A 20,633-nucleotide genomic window follows, 5' to 3' on the forward strand; every position below is an offset into this window, starting at 1 on the left:
ATTCCAGTGTTCGAACTTGTAAACAAGGCTGCATGAGATTTCTGTTAATGCGACTTCATGCAGCCAATGGCAATGTCCGGTTTAGGTATAATGCCAGAAGTCGCTTGTTGATTTGACAGCTCTAACGCAGTTCCAACTCCGACACCGCCAAAACAACCACTATGTGGATGTCGGCTAAAGCGGATCTGATTGAATAGAGCCCTAACGTGAATCAGTAGTAGGCCTAAGATAACAATTCACCACAGGAGTGGAAATGGCTTCTTAAGTCAAAGGGTTCTTCAGCTGTCCCCATAGGAGAACCTCTTTTGGTTCCAGGTAGAACTATTTTGGGTTCCATGTAGAACCCTTTGTGGAAAGGGTTCTACATGGAACTCAAAAGGGTTCTACCTGGAACCAAAAATTGTTCTTTAAATTGTTATTTTACGGGGAGAGCCGAAGAACCCTTTTAGGTTCTAGATAGCAACTTTTTTTCTAAAAGTGTAAGGGCAGGATATATACAGTACATATATAAAGCAGGCTATACACAGTTATTTTCAGTTAGTTGGTCAGGGTAACAAGATGACTCCATGAAGCCAAACACTTGAATCTCAGTCATTGACAACAAATAAGAGGGGCAAAGTTATTCCACATGATGTCCATGAAAAAGTACCAAGATTTTAATTGTGAGCGAGAGTTGCACCTATTCCTTCCTAATGTCCATGAAAAATAACACATGAAAAGTGTCAATCTAGCTTTATGTAAAACATATTACACCTTTAGATCAACAAAAAAGGTATGTTGATACACACAAGTGCATCACCACAATACATTTAGCTTAGGGCAGCAACTTTCCGGTTGAACATCTGTACAACTCTAGTCCGAATCTGAGTGAGTTTCATCCCGTATATCATAGGGTTCACGAGAGGAGGCACAACTAGGAACTCCACCGCCATGATATTCCTCAGGGCCAGCAGGCTGGTGTTGCTACCGTATCGAGCGTACATCAAATCGAAGGTGAGGGATATGGTGAAGTTAGTCAGGGTGATCAGATGAGGCAGACAGGTCTGCATGAACTTCTTCCTCTCCACCCGGGAACGCAAAGACGCTTTGATGATGTTCACGTAAGAAATCAGGATGAGTATAGTTTGAGAAAAATGAGAGAACGTGAGAAAGAAGCCGTAGAGGTTGTTCAGAGTGGTGTCAACACATGAGAGCATCACGACGGCCCAGTTTGAGCAGTAGAGTTTATCGATGTCGAGGCCACAGAGGGGTAACCTAGCTGTTAGTCCCATCCCAATGCTACTTTCTAGCCATGAGAAAAGCCACGTAAGAAGAAGCAGTGTCCACACTTTTCGAGTAGTCATGATAGAGTGGTATTGTAAAGGCTTGCAGATGGCAACATACCTGTCATATGCCATCACTGTCAAGCTGGTGAATTCACAGAAAACATAGGAGTAGATGACTAATATCTGGGTCATGCACCCTATGTATGTTATCACATGAGATTCAAATAAAAGGTCATAAAGTATCTTTGGGTAGAAAGCTGAAGCGCCATAGATACCATTAATACACAGATTACAGAGGAATAAATACATAGGGTCATGCAACATTTTCTCCAGAAAAATGGTAACGATCAGTGTCAGATTCACAACAATGGTGAAGAGGTATAGGATGAGAGTAAATGCAAAGTAGATGTGTTTGTGTGTCTGTGTCGCGTTCAGTCCATGCAGAACAAACACTATCTCCTGGGAGGAGTTGAACTCCATTGTCATTGACAGCAGGCACACATGGCTAGTTTACGAAAGACCCGAGAATGTTCAGTTTATCCAAGTTTTGTTGGTTGGTCTATTTAAAAACAATTTGATGACACTTTAACATTAACTGCCAACCATATAGCAGTCTGTCAGCCTCTCAACAATGATAGCTCTCCTTCAGTGTTGTTGGTATTCAGATGTCAAACATTATTTTGATTGCAGGACAAGTCAACCCAAAACCACCCAGCTTCAGCAGCCACCTACAGTACAATGCAGTGAGCACACAGACCAGTATTTATAAAAAAAAGTTAGTAATTTCAAAGTCTTCAAAGTTCTCCTTGAAGATGATCATTCGTACGGTCTGTGTATTTGTATGGTCTCTGTATCTCTGTACTGATGGCCAGAGCAGACCACCTCCACCTGCGCAGACCAGATCATACCTAGGTATGACACTTCACCACTCTCCGCACCACTCCTTTATGGGGCAGTATCTGAGTGTCTCAACTGCCATAGCAACGTGTGAGATGTATGGAGTGACAGACAGATGAACCCCTCAGATACACACTGCTCACGCTGGAGGTTACCTTCCTAATGAGACCATGTCAATAAGACCGATTAGGAGATGTGATATGAGATAGATAGAACAAGATTTGGTTTATGTAGTAAGGTAATATTGTTGAAGTTCATATTCACACTTTCCAAAAAATACAAAGATCTCAGCAAAGTTTAGTTCACTTCTGTGCAATTTTTATATTTTCAAGTAATGTTGTTCAAGTTCAAGTTTTTTTGGCACCTTGCTACATTTTGAACAGAACTTTTTTAAAGCATTGCCAAATTCCTAATTGGTATTTGGACCACAAGGGTACATTTTTATTTGTCTCTAAAGACTTTCCACAAAATGTAGACCTCAGCAAAGTTTAGCTCACATCTGTGGAAATCTTTTTTTAACCCTGTTCATCTCCAGGAAGTGAATCAGAGGAGGGCTAGACTTTGGAAGTAGCTAGTTTCTGCATGAATTAATGATACAAATGTATGTAATGAAAAAAAATCCTGTGCAAAATGCACTGTAAAATATTGTCAGAGCGTATAAAAACGGGTCTTTGTACAAAGTACTATAACCTTCATGAAGTTGATATTGAAGTAGTCCGTGTCATCTATCTACTCCCAGCGGACTGTTCACAGGCCTCATGGCAGTTTTTTTTAATTAATTGTTTTACCTTTATTTAACCAGGTAAGCCAGTTGAGAACAAGTTCTCATTTACAACTGCGACTTGGCCAAGATAAAGCAAAGCAGTGCGATAAAAACAACAACACAGAGTTACATATGGGGTAAACAAAACATAAATTCAAAAATACAACAGCAAATATATATACAGTGTGTGCGAATGTAGTAAACTATGGAGGTAAGGCAATAAATAGGCCATAGTGCAAAATAGTTACAATTTCGTATTAACACTGGAATGATAGATGTGCAAAAGATGATGTGCAAATAGAGATACTGGGGTGCAAATTAGCAAAATAAATAACAATATTGCAAATTTCTGTTTGAAAAAGCTAGCCTTTGCTTTCCTAACTGCTTGTGTAAATTGGTTGCTAACTTCCCTGAAAAGTTGCATATCGTGGGGGCTGTTCGATGCTAATGCAGTACGCCACAGGATGTTTTTGTGCTGGTCAAGGGCAGTCAAGTCTGAGGAGAACCAGGGGCTATATCTGTTCTTAGTTCTGAATTTTTTGAATGGGGCATGCTTATTTAAGATTGAGAGGAAAGCACTTTTAAAGAACAACCAGGCATCCTCTACTGATGAAATGAGGTCAATATCCATCCAGGATACCCGGGTCAGGTCAATTAGAAAGGCCTGCTCGCTAAAGTGTTTTAGGGAGCGTTTGACAGTGATGAGGGGTGGTCGTTTGACCACGGACCCATTACGGACGCAGGCAATAAGGCAGTGATCGCTGAGATCCTGGTTAAAGAGAGCGGGGGTGTATTTAGAGGGTACATTTGTCAGGATGATATCTATGATGGTGCCCATGTTTACAGATTTTGGGTTGTACCTGGTAGGTTCGTTGATAATTTGTGTGAGATTGAGGAAATCTAGTTTAGATTGTAGGTTGGCCGGGATGTTAAGCATATCCCAGTTTAGGTCACCAAGCAATACGAACTCTGAGGATAGATGGGGGGCGATCAGTTCACATATGGTGTCCAGGGCACAGCTCGGGGCTGAGGGGGGTCTGTAGCAAGCGGCAACAGTGAGAGACTTATTTCTGGAAAGGTGGATTTTTAGAAGTAGAAGCTAAAACTGTTTGGGCACAGACCTGGATAGTATGATATAGCTCTGCAGGCTATCTCTACAGTAGATTGCAACCCCACCCCCTTTGGCAGTTCTATCGAGACGGAAAATGTTGTAGTTGGGGATGGACATTTCTGAATTTTTGGTGGCCTTCCTAAGCCAGGATTCAGACACTGCTAGAACATCAGAGTTGGCGGAGTGTGCTAACGCAGTGAATAACGCAAACTTAGGGAGGAGGCTTCGGATGTTAACGTGCAAGAAACCAAGGCTTTTACGGTTACAGAAGTCAACAAATGATAACGCCTGGGGAGTAGGAGTGATACTGGGGGCTACAGGGCCTGGGTTAACCTCTACATCAACAGAGGAACAGAGGAGGAGTAGAATAAGGATATGGCTAAAGGCTTTAAGAACTGGTCTTCTAGTGCGTTGGGTACAGAGAAAAAAAGGGGCAGATTTCCGGGCGTTTTAGATTCAGGGCATTATGTACAGACAAGGATATGGAAGGATATGAGTACAATGGAGGTAAACCTAAGCGTTGGGTAACGATGAAAGAGATAGCATCACTGGAGGCACCGATTGAGTCGGTCTCCGCGTGTATGGGGGATGGGACAAAGGAGCTGTCTAAGGCAGGTTGAGCTGGGCTGGGGGCTCTACGGTGAAATAGTACATTTACATTTACATTTACGTCATTTAGCAGACGCTCTTATCCAGAGCGACATACAAATTGGTGCATTCACCTTATGATAGCCAGTGGGACAACCACTTTACAATTTATTTTTAAATACACTGCTCAAAGAAATAAAGGGAACACTAAAATAACACATCCTAGATCTGAATGAATGAAATAATCTTATTAAATACTTTTTTCTTTACATAGTTGAATGTGCTGACAACAAAATCACACAAAAATTATCAATGGAAATCAAATTTATCAACCCATGGAGGTGTGGATATGGAGTCACCCTCAAAATTAAAGTGGAAAACCACACTACAGGCTGATCCAAAGTTGATGTAATGTCCTTAAAACAAGTCAAAATGAGGCTCAGTAGTGTGTGTGGCCTCCACGTGCCTGTATGACCTCCCTACAATGCCTGGGCATGCTCCTGATGAGGTGGCGGATGGTCTCCTGAGGGATCTCCTCCCAGACCTGGACTAAAGCATCCGCCAACTCCTGGACAGTCTGTGGTGCAACGTGGTGTTGGTGGATGGAGCGAGACATGATGTCCTCTGTAGCTCAGCTGGTAGAGCACGGCGCTTGTAACGCCAAGGTAGTGGGTTCGATCCGCGGGACCACCCATACACAAAAAAAATTATGCACGCATGACTGTAAGTCGCTTTGGATAAAAGCGTCTGCTAAATGGCATATTATATATTTATATTATATTATGTCCCAGATGTGCTCAATTGGATTCAGGTCTGGGGAACAAGCGGGCCAGTCCATAGCATCAATGCCTTCCTCTTGCAGGAACTGCTGACACACTCCAGCCACATGAGGTCTAGCATTGTCTTGCATTAGGAGGAACCCAGGGCCAACCTCACCAGCATATGGTCTCACAAGGGGTCTGAGGATCTCATCTCGGTACCTAATGGCAGTCAGGCTAACTCTGGCGAGCACATGGAGGCCCCCCAAAGAAATGCCACCCCACACCATGACTGACCCACCGCCAAACCGGTCATGCTGGAGGATGTTGCAGGCAGCAGAACGTTCTCCACGGCGTCTCCAGACTCTGTCACGTCTGTCACATGCTCAGTGTGAACCTGCTTTCATCTGTGAAGAGCACAGGGCGCCAGTGGCGAATTTGCCAATCTTGGTGCTCTCTGGCAAATGCCAAATGTCCTGCACGGTGTTGGGCTGTAAGCACAACCCCCACCTGTGGACGTCGGGCCCTCATACCACCCTCATGGAGTCTGTTTCTGACCGTTTGAACAGACACATGCACATTTGTGGCCTGCTGGAGGTCATTTTGCAGGGCTCTGGCAGTGCTCCTCCTGCTCCTCCTTGCACAAAGGCGGAGGTAGCAGTCCTGCTGCTGGGTTGTTTCCCTCCTACGGCCTCCTCCACGTCTCCTGATGTACTGGCCTGTCTCCTGGTAGCGCCTCCATGCTCTGGACACTACGCTGACAGACACAGCAAACCTTCTTGCCACAGCTCGCATTGATGTGCCATCCTGGATGAACTGCACTACCTGAGCCACTTGTGTGGGTTGTAGACTCCGTCTCATGCTACCACTAGAGTGAAAGCACCGCCAGCATTCAAAAGTGACCAAAACAATTGCCTATAATTTCCACCTGTTGTCTATCCCATTTGCACAACAGCATGTGAAATGTATTGTCAATCAGTGTTGCTTCCTAAGTGGACAGTTTGATTTCAAAGAAGTGTGATTGACTTGGAGTTAAGTGTTCCCTTTATTTTTTTGAGCAGTGTAATTTTCTAATTTTTTAATTCTTAATTTTTAGAGTATATTTATAATTTTCATTTGTTTTATATATATATATATTGTATTATTTTTCATTAATTTATTATTTATCTTGTACCTTTTTTATTTTGTTTCTGTCATATTTTTTTTTAGTAGTTATGTTTTTAATGATTTAAAAATATATATATTATTATTTATAAAAAATACTATCCCAGGTATTTCTTAAAGAGGTAGGGTTTCAAGTGTCTCCGGAAGGTGGTCAGTGACTCCGCTGTCCTGGCGTCGTGAGGGAGCTTGTTCCACCATTGGGGTGCCAGAGCAGCGAACAGTTTTGACTGGGCTGAGCGGGAACTGTGCTTCCGCAGAGGTAGGGGGACCAGCAGGCCAGAGGTGGAAGAACGCAATGCCCTCGTTTGGGTGTAAGGACTGATCAGAGCCTGAAGGTAAGGAGGTGCCGTTCCCCTCACAGCTCCGTAGGCAAGCACCATGGTCTTGTAGCAGATGCAAGCTTCAACTGGAAGCCAGTGGAGTGTGCGGAGGAGCGGGGTGACGTGAGAGAACTTGGGAAGGTTGAACACCAGACGGGCTGCAGGGTTCTAGATGAGTTGTAGGGGTTTAATGGCACAGGCAGGGAGCCCAGCCAACAGCGAGTTGCAGTAATCCAGACGGGAGATGACAAGTGCCTGGATTAGGACCTGTGCCGCTTCCTGTGTAAGGTAGGGTCGTACTCTGCGAATGTTGTAGAGCATGAGCCTACAGGATCGGGTCACCGCTTTGATAGTACAATAAGAAATAACCGAAACAGCAATAAGCAAGGCATATTGACATGGGAGAGAGGCATAAAGCAATCACAGGTGTTATTCAAGAGAGCTAAAACAACAGCTGGTAATGGCGACAAAGTTTGGGCTGAGGCTAAACATAAACAGGATGCGGTACCGTATAAAGGAACAGTCCAGCAGGCATCAGCTGTATAGCTGAGTTATCATAAGGTCCGGTGAACAGCAATAGGAGAGTTCGGAGGTAGTTCGGGGGCTGCTACAGCACTGGCGAGCAAGAGGCCCGGCTTGCGTGTGTTAGCGGGCCGGGGCTAGCAGATGGATCTTTGTGGTCGACGTCGTAACGGGAAGCCTGTTGAAACCACATCAGACGATTTTGTCGGCCAACCAGTTGTGTTGGATCGGTGGGGCTCCGTGTCAACACTAGGAGGTCCCGTCCGGTTGACAGAGAGGTAGATAGCCGGGAGATGGGCCTGGTTCGAGGCTAGCTCAAGGCTAACTGGTGCTTCTAAGGGGCAATGGTAATTAGCCAACGGAAACAGCCATTTGCGATGATCCGGCGATAGGGTCCAGTGATTCCAGCAGAAAATCAGATTGGCACAACCCATCCAGCCAGGGGCATCATGCTCCCCAAAATGTTGAGTGGGCACTGATGAGCAAAATGTATGTCTTTGAATGTACACACAAGTGTCACGGGACTCGTCTGAAGTCGATAACGCTGATGTGCTAACTTCTGTCTGTATCACATTTACGTCATTTAGCAGACGCTCTTATCCAGAGCGACTTACAGGAGCAATTAGGGTTAAGTGCCTTGCTCAAGGGCACATCGACAGAATTTTTTCACCTAGTCGGCTCGGGGATTAGAACCAGTGACCTTTCGGTTACTAGCACAACGCTCTTACCCACTAAGCTACCTGCCGCCCCAGGTATCGTCCGAACCGTTTGAGAGACAAACTAATATGACCACACTATGGAAAGGGGAGACTCTGACGAACTCGACGGCACTCGTCTGAAGGTAACCCATACAAACAGAAACCTTTGTTTGCAATTACAGAGATCATACGTTTCCTGTAGGTCTTGACCAGGTTTGCACACACTGCAGCAGGGATTTTGGCCCACTCCTCCATACAGACCTTCTCCAGATCCTTCAGGTTTTGGGGCTGTCGCTGGGCAATACGGACTTTCAGCTCCCTCCAAAGATGTTCTATTGGGTTCAGGTCTGGAGACTGGCTAGGCCACTCCAGGACCTTGAGATGCTTCTTACGGAGCCACTCCTTAGTTGCCCTGGCTGTGTGTTTCGGGTCGTTGTCATGCTGGAAGACCCAGTCACGACCCATCTTCAATGCTCTTACTGAGGGAAGGAGGTTGTTGACCAAGATCTCGCGATACATGGCCCCATCCATCCTCCCCTCAATACGGTGCAGTCGTCCTGTCCCTTTTGCAGAAAAGCATCCCCAAAGAATGATGTTTCCACCTCCATGCTTCACGGTTGGGATGGTGTTCTTGGGGTTGTACTCATCCTTCTTCTTCCTCCAAACACGGCGAGTGGAGTTTAGACCAAAAAGCTAAATTTTTGTCTCATCAGACCACATGACCTTCTCCCATTCCTCCTCTGGATCATCCAGATGGTCATTGGCAAACTTCAGACGGGCCTGGACATGCGCTGGCTTGTGCAGGGGGACCTTGCATGCACTGCAGGATTTTAATCCATGACGGCGTAGTGTGTTACTAATGGTTTTCTTTGAGACTGTGGTCCCAGCTCTCTTCAGGTCATTGACCAGGTCCTGCCGTGCAGTTCTGGGCTGATCCCTCACCTTCCTCATGATCATTGATGTCCCACGAGGTGAGATCTTGCATGGAACCCCAGACCAAGGGTGATTGACCATCATCTTGAACTTCTTCCATTTTCTAATAATTGCGCAAACAGTTGTTGCCTTCTCACCAAGCTGCTTGCCTATTGTCCTGTAGCCCATCCCAGCCTTGTGCAGGTCTACAATTTTATCCCTGATGTCCTTACACAGCTCTCTGGTCTTGGCCATTGTGGAGAGGTTGGAGTCTGTTTGATTGTGTGTGGACAGGTGTCTTTTATACAGGTAACAAGTTCAAACAGGTGCAAGTTAATACAGGTAATGAGTGGAGAACAGGGCTTCTTAAAGAAAAACTAACAGGTCTGTGAGAGCCGGAATTCTTACTGGTTGGTAGGTGATCAAATACTTATGTCATGCAATAAAATGCAAATTAATTACTTAAAAATCATACAATATGATTTTCTGGATTTTTGTTTTAGATTCCGTCTCTCACAGTTGAAGTGTACATATGATAAAAATTATAGACCTCTACATGCTTTGTAAGTAGGAAAACCTGCAAAATCGGCAGTGTATCAAATACTTGTTCTCCCCACTGTATGTGTCAAAAATATATATATTTCCTGAGTTTTCTTTTATCTCCTAGATATAGAACAGACACTTCAAAACCTTATTCCTTGTGATTTATTTATTGACTGTATTTTTTGCCATTTATGAATGTTATTCAATGCGTTTCTATGGGCTATAGAAGCCACTCCTCAGTAAAAGGCATATGACAGCCCTCTTGGAGTTTGCCAAAAGGCACCTAAAGGACTATCAGACCATGAGAAACAAACTTATCTGGTCTGATGAAACCAAGATTGAACTCTTTGGCCTGAATGCCATGCGTCTTGCCTGGAAGAGACCTGGCACCATCCCAAATGTGAAGCATGGTGGTGGCAGCATCATGCTGTGGGGATTTACTTCAGTAGCAGGGACTGGGATACTAGTCAGGATCAAGGGAAAGATGAACGGAGGAAAGTACAGAGAGATCCTTGATGAAAACCTGCGCTCAGGACCTCAGACTGGGGCGAAGGTTCACCTTCCAACTGGACAATGACCCTAAGCACACAGCCAAGACAACGCAGGAGTGGCTTCGGGACAAGTCTCTGAATATCCTTGAGTGGCCCAGCCAGAGCCCAGAATTGACCCGATTGAACATCTCTGGAGAGACCTGAAAATAGCTGTGCAGCGACGCTCCCCATCCAACCTGACAGAGCTTGAGAGGATCTGCAGAGAAGAATGGGAGAAACTCCACAAATACAGGTGTGACTCGAGGCTGTAATCGCTGCCAAAGGTGCTTCAACAAAGTACTGACTAAAGGGTCTGAATACTTATGTAAATGTTATATTTGAGTTTTTTATTTTTAATACATTTGCAACCATTTCTAAAAACCTGTTTTTGCTTTGTCAGTATGGGGTACTGTGTACAGATTGATTCGATATATTTTTTTTTTAGAATAAGGCTGTAACATAACAAAATGTGGAAAAGGTCAAGGGGTCTGAATACTTTCCGAATGCACTGTATATCCATTGTTTTTGTCAAAATTGCTCAAGCTCATTTAATTTGGTTGGGAATCATTGATGGACAGCAATATTCAAACCTTGTCTCTGATTTTCAGGCAAATGTAAGTCAGGACTGAGACTTGACCATTCAGGAACACTCAACACCTATTGGAAAGCCATTCTGGTGTGTCTTTGGCATAAAAATGTGTGTAATTGTCTCGCTGAAAAATAAAACTATCCCAGGGTTAGGTTTTCAGAAAAAGTCGATGCTTCAGTCACACTGCGCTTTAGACCGAGGCGCGAGCAAATAATTTTTTTATGAAATAATTTGTCAATATATATTTTTTTAATATACAGTACCAGTCAAATGTTTGGACACACCTACTCATTCAAGGGATTTTCTTTATTTTTACTATTTTCTACATTGTCGAATAATAGTGAAGACATCAAAACTATGATAACACATATGGAATCATGTAGTAACTAAAAAAGTGTTAAACAAATCAAAATATATTTTCTATTTGAGATTCTTCAAATAGCCACCCTTTGCCTTGATGACAGCATTGCACACTCATGGCATTTTCTCAACCAACTTCACCTGGAATGCTTTTCCAACAGTCTTGAAGGATTTCCCACATATGCTGAGCACTTGTTGGCTGCTTTTGCTTCACTCTGCCGTCCGACTCATCCCAAACCATCTCAATTGGGTTGAGGTCGGGGGATTGTGGAGGCCAGGTCATCTGATGCAGCACTCCATCACTCTCCTTCTTGGTCAAATAGCCCTTACACAGCCTGGAGGTGTGTTGGGTCATTGTCCTGTTGAAAAACAAATGATAGTCCCACTAAGCCCAAACCAGATGGGATGGTGTATCACTGCAGAATGCTGTGGTAGCCATGCTGGTTAAGTGTGCCTTGAATTCTAAATAAATCACAGACAGTGTCACCGCAACTCACCCCCACACCCTCTGAACAGTTTATGTTGAGATGTGTCTGTGACTTGAACTCTGTGAAGCATTCATTTGGGCTGCAATTTCTGAGGCTGGTAACTCTAATGAACTTATCCTCTGCAGCAGAGGTCTGGGTCTTCCTTTCGTGTGGCGGTCCTCATGAGAGCATGGTTTTTGCGACTGCACTTGAAGAAACTTTCAAAGTTCTTGAAATGTTCCGTATTGACTGACCATCATATCTTAAAGTAATGATAGACTGTCGTTTCTCTTTGATTATTTGAGCTGTTCTTGTCATAATATGAACTTGGTATTTTACCAAATAGGGCTATCTTCTGTGGTAGTGTACCTAAAGGGGTCCTAAAATGCTAAATCAAATAGCTTAATGATCCATGGTATGACCATCTTAAAACAATTCCATATGTCGTCCCCCCCCTGAGAGTTTGGCCCCTTTTTGGGAATTTTTTAAGGCATGGTGAAAAAAGTTATTTTATAGTGTTTTTGTGGTATAAAAAAGCGTTTATCAAAAAAAAAAAAAAAAATAGGTAAAAAAAAAACTTGACTTGAATGCCTGTCCATTATCCTCATGCCTTATGGTATGTAGAAGCTGGTCAATTGAGCAAGAAAACATGTTTACTGAATTTGGCCATCAGCCTTTAGATAACAGGTCATTAGTCCACTGTGTCTCTCAATTCCCTTGAAAACGATTTAGCAACCTGTGAGACCAGAGAGGCTGAAACAACAACAGAGGTAGCCCTTGGTCGCCGTCTCTTGTCTCTCGTTAGACCGATTGAAGGGTTAGTCCCAGGGAGGTGCAGAGTGTCATTAGGCTTAATGGCCTCCCTTCAGACCGTTCTGATGTGAATGATGCAACAATATCAAACTGGGCCTAACAAGAAGTTGGCTGCATTGGAAAGATACTACAAACACGTTGTTGATCATACTATGTTGACCTGTGACCTGAGAGTGAAAATCATGATATGGTCAAGAATATGTGAAATGATCTTAGCTTCTCAATGTCCATTACAGCCACAGGTAACAATGTTTTTCCATGGTGATGCCTATGGTATTAAACACTGAAGAGAAATACTGTGGCAATAATGCAATGTGTCTTGATAATCAATATACATTTTAAGAATTAAGCAATTATGAGATGTCAATCATTGAGATTTATCGTTTTACCTGATAGACACTGTTATCCTTGTCCTGTGAACTTAATATCTACAGATACTTCTATAGGTACCATTAGCAAAATGATGAACTCAACACAATTCACGTTATTTATGCTAGCTGGATATAGTGATAGTGGACACAAAGTACTTGTATTCATTGTAATACCTGTGTTGTACGTCTCCATAGTTTTTGTGAACACAGTGCTTATTGTGGTTATACTAGTTTTGTGTGTTTTAGGTATATGTTGTGAAATTGTTAGATATGACTTGTTAGATATTACTGCACTGTATTTGGCCATCAGCCTTTAGATAACAGGTCATTAGTCCACTGTGTCTCTCAATTCCCTTGAAAACTATTTAGCAACCTGTGAGACCAGAGAGGCTGAAACAACAACAGAGGTAGCCCTTGGTCGCCGTCTCTTGTCTCTCGTTAGACCGATTGAAGGGTTAGTCCCAGGGAGGTGCAGAGTGGCATTAGGCTTAATGGCCTCCCTTCAGACCATTCTGATGTGAATGATGCAACAATATCAAACTGGGCCTAACAAGAAGTTGGCTGCACTGGAAAGATACTACAAACACGTTGTTGATCATACTATGTTGACCTGTGACCTGAGAGTGAAAATCATGATATGGTCAAGAATATGTGAAATGATCTTAGCTTCTCAATGTCCATTACAGCCACAGGTAACAATGTTTTTCCATGGTGATGCCTATGGTATTAAACACTGAAGAGAAATACTGTGGCAATAATGCAATGTGTCTTGATAATCAATATACATTTTAAGAATTAAGCAATTATGAGATGTCAATCATTGAGATTTATCATTTTACCTGATAGACACTGTTATCCTTGTACTGTGAACTTAATATCTACAAATAATTCTATAGGTACCATTAGCAAAATGATGAACTCAACACAATTCACGTTATTTATGCTAGCTGGATATAGTGATAGTGGACACAAAGTACTTGTTTTCATTGTAATAACTGTGTTGTACGTCTCCATAGTTTTTGTGAACACAGTGCTTATTGTGGTTATACTAGTTTTGTGTGTTTTAGGTATATGTTGTGAAATTGTTAGATATTACTTGTTAGATATTACTGCACTGTCGGAGCTAGAAGCACAAGCATTTCGCTACACCCGCTATAACATCTGCTAAACACGTGTATGTGACAAATACAATTTGATTTGATTTATATGTATAGAGAGTAGCCTTCATGAACCCATGTATCTGTTTCAGTGCAGTTTGTTTGTGAATGAGTCGTAAGGTAGCATTGGTTTGTTTCCTGCTCTCATGACTCATTTGGTTTCAGATGTCTGTGCAGTTTCCACTGTGTACTGCTACCTACAGATCTTTTCCATATACACATATGGATCTCTTGAATTCTGCAATTTAGCAGCCATGTCCTACAACAGGTACCTTGCTTTATGTTATCCACTACAGTATAACGTCATCATGACACCCAACAGGGTGTGTATTTTAATTTGTGTAATATCGTTGTACACTTTTGTAACAATTACCACAGTACTGTCTTTAACTATTCGTTTGCAATTATGTGGAAACAAAATAGACAAAGTGTGTTGTGACAACTACCTGGTTGTAAAACTTGCCTGTTCAACATCGGACACAACATTTAATAACAACTATGGACTCTGTGGTATTGTTTTGACTGTCGCTGTCCCTTTAATTACTATTGTGTTCTCTTATATTAAGATTCTGACTATTTGTTTGAAATCTTCAATCGAGACCAGACAGAAAGCTTTCAGCATCTGTATTCCTCATCTGGCCTCGCTGTTCAACTTCTCTTTCGGCTGTTTCTTAAATCTGCTCCAGAGTAGATTTGATAGGCCTATGAGAAATTATCCAACTGTACACACTATTTTATCATTGTACTTTCTGATGTGCCAGCCACTTTTTAATCCTATTGTGTATGGAGTTAGGATGGCTAAAATCAGACTTGCTTATAAAAACATACTAGCTGTAGGTCTGTACTCTAAACAGTGTGACCTTTTCTGTCCTGATTGTTAGATTTTTGTGATGTGACTTGTGTGTTTTGTTACTTATAGTTGCAATAATGAATGGGGGTGAGGATGGTAAAAATCAGACATGTAAAACATTTGCTAATTTGTGAAATATTGTCATTTACCTTTTATTCACTTGCTGATCTCCTGTCGCTCAAAGAATTGACTTTATAATTCTCCTCCTCGTCTACAAAGCCCTAAATGGCATCGGGCCCTCCTACCTGTCAGACCTTCTCTCCCCCTATGAACCTCCACATAACTGAAATTCAAGCCACGCCAAACAGCTCAAGGCCCCCAGGACCTGACTCCGCACAATGGAGGACCATTTATTTTGTTCCCACGCACCTCGCCTTTGGAACTCCCTTCCTGACAATCTCAGGGCTGCTCAGACTGTTGGGGCCTTGAAAGCAGGCCTTAAGACTCATCTCTATCGGCTGGCCTTCACTTCCTCCTACATTTTGATTGTTTCATGATATGGTTATATACATATTTTTTACATTTTTTTTTTTTTTATCTTTCATTTGATGCACTTTGAGATTATTCTTGTATAATGAAAAGTGCTTTTCGAATGTAATAAATTATTATTATTATTATTTAAATAAAAAACCCAGAAGTTCATGGCTTCCTCTTCATTACTTAAATTGACACTTCTGCCAGAGGCTGCTGTATCTAAGTATCTAACATATGCAAAAAAATATGCAAAACCGTCTGGATCAATTGACAACAGTGAATAAACTGATGTAAATGTGTAAAGGGTAAGCCCATCACTAATGTAAAATGGACCCTGCACGGTACACACAATCATGATGATTGTCTGACATTTTGAAAGAGATATCTAGGTACATACTGTAGCATGAAAACAAACTACATTCTGTCTGGAATCTGGATGCATGTCATGTTTTCTGAGGGCCAACTGTTCAAAGGTATCTGACAGATGGCCAGATACCTTTCTTGAGAGAAGGCATTAGTTTGTCCAGGGTCACTGTGTGATATGTTTGACCCAAATAATCCAGTAAGGGTAATGATGTATTTCTAAGACACATTGGTCAATGTATTCAATCCATCCTGTAAAAAGTATAAAAACAAGTTGTAGGGTTCCATTTGGGACACAACGCTTCTGTCATCCCCTCTGGGAGGGTAGGCCCTAAAAGTGTACTGTAGGCCTAGAAAGAAGGGGGAGAATAAATAGGAAACAAAATGTAGGAAAAAAGAAGCCACGATGTTGATCAGCCGAGCACATAATTATATCTGGTAACAGATTCCGTATCAGCCAATTAAAAATGGTGACGTAGTTGGACGTGATCCAACACATTTTCACAAAAGCGTCCTTACCAGAAGTCCACTGGCACGTTCTGATAATCAAAGTAACTAGATCACGTGTGGAAATGGATCTGGACAAATAGTTCACAGTTTAGAGTGACTAGTTCCTGACATTGTGTTAGTGTGTTGAGAAGGGAAGTGCAGCCAACACCTTGACAATGAACAATAAGAATGAATTGAATAAGGACCTATTTATTTCTCCAGCCTTGTTTACAAACACACTGCTAGGGCCTAATAACCACATATTGCATATTATGAAGTTACATGGACGTGAACGCCTACAACGTTTTAGATGCATTTTTATAATCAGCTACTTCGTCCCATTTGCGCTATTTCACTCGAGGACTATCAGTGGAGTGTTTTCTCCTTTAAAAAGAAAAGTACTCCGAATGGGATTCAAACTCACAGCCGTCGTATCCCATCATCTTCAGGTTACCCACTTTAGTTCGGGATAGCAGTGGCGGTAAATTATCGCTACTTGATAACACCACGAGAGCCATTCTCCTTTGACTTTTACAACGAATGAATACAAACTCCTCCTTTTCTCTGTAAAAGTATAGGGATTTGATGAAATCGATAAGCAGAAATGTGCCTTTTGAATGTTGTGTAACGTCACAGTAGCCTAGTCAAGGAAGCATCATGCAATATACACTCACTGGCCAGTTTATTAGGTACATCAATCTAGTACCGGTTCGGCCTCCAGAACAGCCTGAATTCTTCAGGGAATGGAAACGTTGCTCAATTGGGACCTGACGTGTGCCAGGAAAACATTCCCCACACCATCGCCACCAGTCTGTACCATTGACACCAGGCAGGATGGGGCCATGGACTTATGTTACTTACACCAAATCTTGACCCTGCCATCAGCATGACGCAACAGGAACCGGGATTTGTAGGACCGGGCGAATTTTTTCCACTCCTCAATTGTCCAGTGTTGGTGATCGTGTGCCCACTGGCTAGAGCCGCTTCTTTTTATTGTTAGACCCGCCTGTTAGCTTGCACGATTCTTGCTATTCTCCTTCGACCTCTCTGCAACAAGCTGTTTTTGCCCACAGGACTGCCGCTGACTGGATGTTTTTTGTTTGTCGCAGCATTCTCTGTAAATCCTAGATGCTTAGGTCACTTGTTCAATCGAACAGTATCTGAATGCCTCGATGCCTGTCTGCCTGCATTATATAGCAAGCCACAGCCACGTGACTCACTGTCTGTAGGAGCGAACCATTTTCATGAACGGGGTGGTGTACCTAATAAACTGTATATTGGCACACTGCACTTTAGACCGAGGCACGGGTAACAAAATCAACCTCTGGTGGCCAAGTTGACCTGTTTAACAAATACGATTGGATGGTGGCTCTACCATGTAAGGTCTCTGATAGGTTGATTCATTATTCTATTACAGGATATAATTATGTGCTCAGCTGGTCGTCCTCAGCACAATGTCTAATTGTGCCAGGTTGGCCTAAGAGAAAAGCTAGCAGCTAGCCATTTTAGACCACAGGTATAAACCTTGGGTCTAAGCAAAAGGTAGTGAGTATGGTTCCATTGGTTTTAACTGGAGTGCACGCCCATTAAAGATAAATAGGGGCTGGACTGGCTGATTTTGCCTCAGTTTTCCTCGCCCTCATTAAGAAATGTGACTGAAGAGATGAGACTTGTGTTTTGGAAGCATGCTTTGATGTGGGTGTTTCTTGTGTGTGTCTTTGCAAATGGGAAGCATTTGTAAATTCATTTTGGCAAAACAGTTACACAGTTATAGTCACTCACCTGTCGAGATCATTTGAAAACAAGTCTATCCAGCTAGGTCGAGTAAAATGGTCAGTGAGGTGTGTAACAACGGTTAATGTAATAACACCGGTTAATGTAATACATTTTCCAACTGTTGATGTAATAAACAACTTTTCTATTTGCAATAACTTTTCAATGTTTAATGTAATAAAACCGGTTAATGTGAGTCTCCACCCCCCCTGAGTTAATACTTGGTGGAAGCACCTTTGGCAGCCATTACAGTTGTGAATCATTTTCATTAAGATTCTATCAACTTTGTACAACTCTTAGGGCAACATACAGGGCATTCCGGAAAGTATTCAGACCCCTTGACTTTTTCCACGTTTTGTTACGTTACAGCCTTATTCTAAAATGGATTAAATTAATTGTTTTCCTCAGCAATCTACACACAATACCCCATAATGACAAAAAAAATTACAACTGAAATACCATATTTACATAAGTATTCAGACCCTTTTCTATGAGACTCGAAATTGAGCTCAGGTGCATCCTGTTTCCACTGATCATCCTTGATGTTTCTACTTCTTGATTGGAGTCCACCTGTGGTAAATTCAATTGATTGGACATGATTTGAAAAGGCACACACCTGTCTATATAAGATCCCATAGTTGACAGTGCATGTCAGAGCAAAAACCAAGCCATAAGGTCGAAGGAATTGTCGGTAGAGGCACAGATCTGGGGAAAGGTACCATAAAATGTCTGCAGCCTTGAAGGTCCCCAAGAACACAGTGGCCTCCATCATTCTTAAATGGAAGATGTTTTGAACCACTAAGACTCTTCCTAGAGCTGGCCACCCGGCCAAACTGAGCAATCGGAGTAGAAGGGCCTTGGTCAGGGAGGTGACCTAGAACCCGATGGTCACTCTGACAGAGCTCCAGAGTTCCTCTGTGGAGATGGGAGAACCTTCCAGAAGGACAACCATCTCTGCAGCACTCCACCAATCAGGCCTTTATGGTAGAGTGGCCAGACGGAAGCCACTCCTCAGTAAAAGGCACCTAAAGGACTCTCAGACCATGAGAAACAAGATTCTCTGATCTGATGAAACCAAGATTGAACTCTTTGGCCTGAATGCCATGCATCATGTCTGGAGGAGACCTGGCACCATCCCAAATGTGAAGCATGGTGGTGGCAGCATCATGCTGTGGGGATTATCTTCAGCAGCAGGGACTGGGAGACTAGTCAGGATCAAGGGAAAGATGAACAGAGCAAAGTACAGAGAGATCCTTGATGAAAACCTGCTCCAGAGCGCTCAGGACCTCAGACTGGGGCGAAGGTTCACCTTGCAACTGGACAATGACCCTAAGCACACAGCCAAGACTACGCAGGAGTGGCTTCGGGACAAGTCTCTGAATATCCTTGAGTGGCCCAGCCAGAGCCCAGACTTGACCCGATCTAACATCTCTGGAGAGACCTGAAAATAGCTGTGCAGCGACGCTCCCCATCCAACCTGACAGAGCTTGAGAGGTTCTGCAGAGAAGAATGGGAGAAACTCCACAAATATAGGTGTGCCAAGCTTGTAGCATCATACCCAAGAAGACTCGAGGCTGTAATCGCTGCCAAAGGTGCTTCAACAAAGTACTGACTAAAGGGTCTGAATATTTATGTAAATGTTCTATTTTCGTTTTTTATTTTTAATACATTTGCAAAAAATTCTAAAACCTGTTTTTGCTTTGTCATTATGGGGTACTGTGTACAGATTGATTAGATTTTTTTTTTTTTATCCATTTTAGAATAAGGCTGTAACGTAACAAAATGTGGAAAAGGTCTCGGGGTCTGAATGCTTTCCGAATCCATTGTTCTTGTCAAAATTGCTCAAGCTCATTTAATTTGGTTGGGAATCATTGATGGACAGCAATATTCAAACCTTGTCTCTGATTTTCAGGCAAATGTAAGTCAGGCCTGAGACTTGACCATTCAGGAACACTCAACACCTATTGGAAAGCCATTCTGGTGTGTCTTTGGCATAAAAATGTGTGTAATTGTCTCGCTGAAAAATAGAACTATCCCAGGGTTAGGTTTTCAGAAAAAGTCGGTGCTATAGGCACACTGATACAGGACTAGTAAAGGCCCAGAGCACTACTTTTGTGAAGAAATAAATATCATATATATTATATTTCGGGGGAATTACGATTTTTCAGGGGGTGCTGCAGCAACCCTCAGCACCCCTACTTACCATGGCTATGCCAGAATGGCTTTCCAAGAGGTGTTGAGTGTGTAGTCTGTGTCCTGACTTAAATCTGCTTAAAACATCTAGTTTAAATATCACTGTCCATCAATGATCCCCAAACAAATGTTATGAGTTTATTTCAATTTAGACAAAAACAATGGATATACAGTCCCAGTCAAAATTTGGACACACCTACTCATTCAAGGGTTTTTCTTTATTTTTACTATTTTCTACATTGTAGAATAATAGTGAAGACATCAGAACTATTACATAAAACATATGGAATCATGTACTAACCAAAAAAGTGTTAAAAAAATCAATATATATTTTAGATTTTAGATTCTTCAAAGTAGCCACCAAGGGGGTGTAGACTTTCTATAGGCAATGCATTGTCCAACATTGTCATCAGTAACGTAACTTTTGGATTACCCAAACTCAGTAACGTAATCTGATTACTTTCATTTACTTTTGAATTACTTTCCTCAATGCAGCCGTTTTTATCTCAATATCAAATCATTTCTGGATAACAGTTAAGTATTTTACTGTGATTGTTTTAAATTAAAATGGTAAAAAAGAATAAAATAGTGTGGGGATCTATTTTCTCATAACTGGAGGGATGAATAGCTTAGAATGAATGCATTGGTGATTAAACATAGAAG

General features: G+C 42.3%; 1 protein-coding gene and 1 pseudogene across 1 annotated transcript; one reads left to right on the forward strand and one right to left on the reverse strand.

Moving 5' to 3' along the window:
• Window positions 1–809: 809 nt before the first annotated feature.
• Window positions 810–1,745, reverse strand: LOC121562718 (olfactory receptor 8I2-like). The gene has a single exon (XM_045216883.1). The coding sequence runs from the start codon at window positions 1,743–1,745 to the stop codon at window positions 810–812; it is 936 nt and encodes a 311-aa protein (XP_045072818.1).
• Window positions 1,746–13,611: 11,866 nt separating this feature from the next.
• On the forward strand, window positions 13,612–14,709 carry LOC121562719 (annotated as a pseudogene).
• Window positions 14,710–20,633: the final 5,924 nt, after the last annotated feature.

Source organism: Coregonus clupeaformis, chromosome 6, assembly GCF_020615455.1.
Source record: "Coregonus clupeaformis isolate EN_2021a chromosome 6, ASM2061545v1, whole genome shotgun sequence".
Taxonomy (NCBI): Eukaryota; Metazoa; Chordata; class Actinopteri; order Salmoniformes; family Salmonidae; genus Coregonus; species Coregonus clupeaformis.

Excerpts from the sequence above, each read along its gene's own strand:
- LOC121562718 (XM_045216883.1), bottom strand. The coding sequence starts at position 1,745 with ATGGAGTTCAACTCCTCCCAGGAGATAGTGTTTGTTCTGCATGGACTG.